The 1,499-nt window shown below is 51.2% G+C and overlaps 1 protein-coding gene across 1 annotated transcript; it reads left to right on the top strand.

Moving 5' to 3' along the window:
* Positions 1-60: 60 nt before the first annotated feature.
* On the top strand, positions 61-885 carry STBD1 (starch binding domain 1). The gene has a single exon (XM_010187142.1). The coding sequence runs from the start codon at positions 61-63 to the stop codon at positions 883-885; it is 825 nt and encodes a 274-aa protein (XP_010185444.1).
* The last annotated feature ends 614 nt before the right edge of the window (positions 886-1,499 follow it).

The raw sequence follows: 1,499 nt of genomic DNA on the forward strand, positions 1-1,499 counted from the left end.
GGCTTGGGTTTGCCGCTGCTCTGCTTAATTGCATGTGTAAATCATCCCTGTTTTAATTAAATGTCGTTCTCAGAGGAGCTGCTGGGGAGCAGCGAGCAAGTGCTGCTGGAGACCAAGGCTGCTGCTGCCCTGTCCACCCCTCAGGAGCCAGAAGATCTGGCAGCTGCACCAACGAATGAGCTCAACCATGTACAAAGCGGTGGAGGTGCCGGTGAACCTCTGGAGATGGAGCAGCCTCTCCCAGAGCAGAGCGTGACCGACTCCAAGGAGCATCCAGCTGATATTTGTGGCAGCCAGGATGGCGAACTGAGACCCCAGACAGGACAGGCAAGTGATGGATGGTGTGTGATGAACTTGGCAGGAGCCCCTGATGATGTTTCTAAGGAGAGAAGCGAGGAGCAGCAGGGTCAGCCTGCAGAGAGTCGGGATGTGGACCATGAAGAGTGGGAAGTTGTTTCTGAGCAGCTGGCCTGGGGGGAGGCTGGCAAGGATGACAGCGTGGAAGACTCCGACAGCAGGGAATGGGAACAAGGAGACTGCCCCGATGGGGACTCGAGAGCTAAGAGGGTTGCAGCTGTGCCCCCCATGATTCAAAATATCCACGTGACTTTCCGGGTGCACTACATCACGCACTCCGATGCCCAGCTGATCGCTGTCACTGGCGACCACGAGTGTCTGGGCCAGTGGCACAGCTACGTCCCCCTCAAGTACGACAAGGATGGCTTCTGGTCTGACTCCGTTATTTTGCCAGTAGACACCAGAGTAGAGTGGAAATTTATCTTGGTGGAGAATGGGAACGTCAGACGTTGGGAAGAATGCGGTAACAGGACCCTAGTGACTGAACACGAAGATCAAATTGTTCATCAGTGGTGGGGGTACCATTAATGGGATTTTGAAAGCTGCCACCAAATGGTGAACCTGCTTAGATGAATCACAGAGCCCCTAAACTTCACCCCTCTTCAGTAGATGCCCTCAGCTGCAGAGCTCTGTAAATCCTGTATCAAACCTGGCTAAACTGTGTGAGCAGCAGACCTCTGCCACCCCCTTTAAGAAATCACTTGGCAGCCTGAAAAATCAACTCCAAACATGCTCTGAAGATGTGCAAGGTAGGGTATGATGGCACAAGCAGTGTTCCGAGCAGCTGCCCGTCCAGGAAAGTCTGGACCTGGACTTGAGCTTGTGTTGCTTCAAGTGGGGCTATGGGATGCGTCTTTGTGTCGACTGCTTAGGGCTTTTGAAGCTTAATAGGAAGTGTGGTTACCTACACTGTAATAGAAACTTAAGTGTTTTAACTTATGTCATGTATTCAGTAAGCAATAAACGTTTTTGGACTGACTGTCCTTTACAACTTGACCAGAGAACTGACTCTTCCTGACTGTGATAGAAGGGAATTACATGACCTGAAATCTCAGCGCTAAAGAGTTCCTGAAAAGAGTAGCAAAGGTTTAAGCCCAAAATACTCTGTTCTCTCCTCCCTACTCTCCAGGAAGCACCTCAGC

Source organism: Mesitornis unicolor, unplaced genomic scaffold, assembly GCF_000695765.1.
Source record: "Mesitornis unicolor isolate BGI_N332 unplaced genomic scaffold, ASM69576v1 Scaffold48816, whole genome shotgun sequence".
NCBI classification, from domain to species: Eukaryota; Metazoa; Chordata; class Aves; order Mesitornithiformes; family Mesitornithidae; genus Mesitornis; species Mesitornis unicolor.

Bases quoted from the DNA above. Each gene is read 5' to 3' on its own strand.
- STBD1 (XM_010187142.1), top strand. From the start codon at position 61: ATGTCGTTCTCAGAGGAGCTGCTGGGGAGCAGCGAGCAAGTGCTGCTG.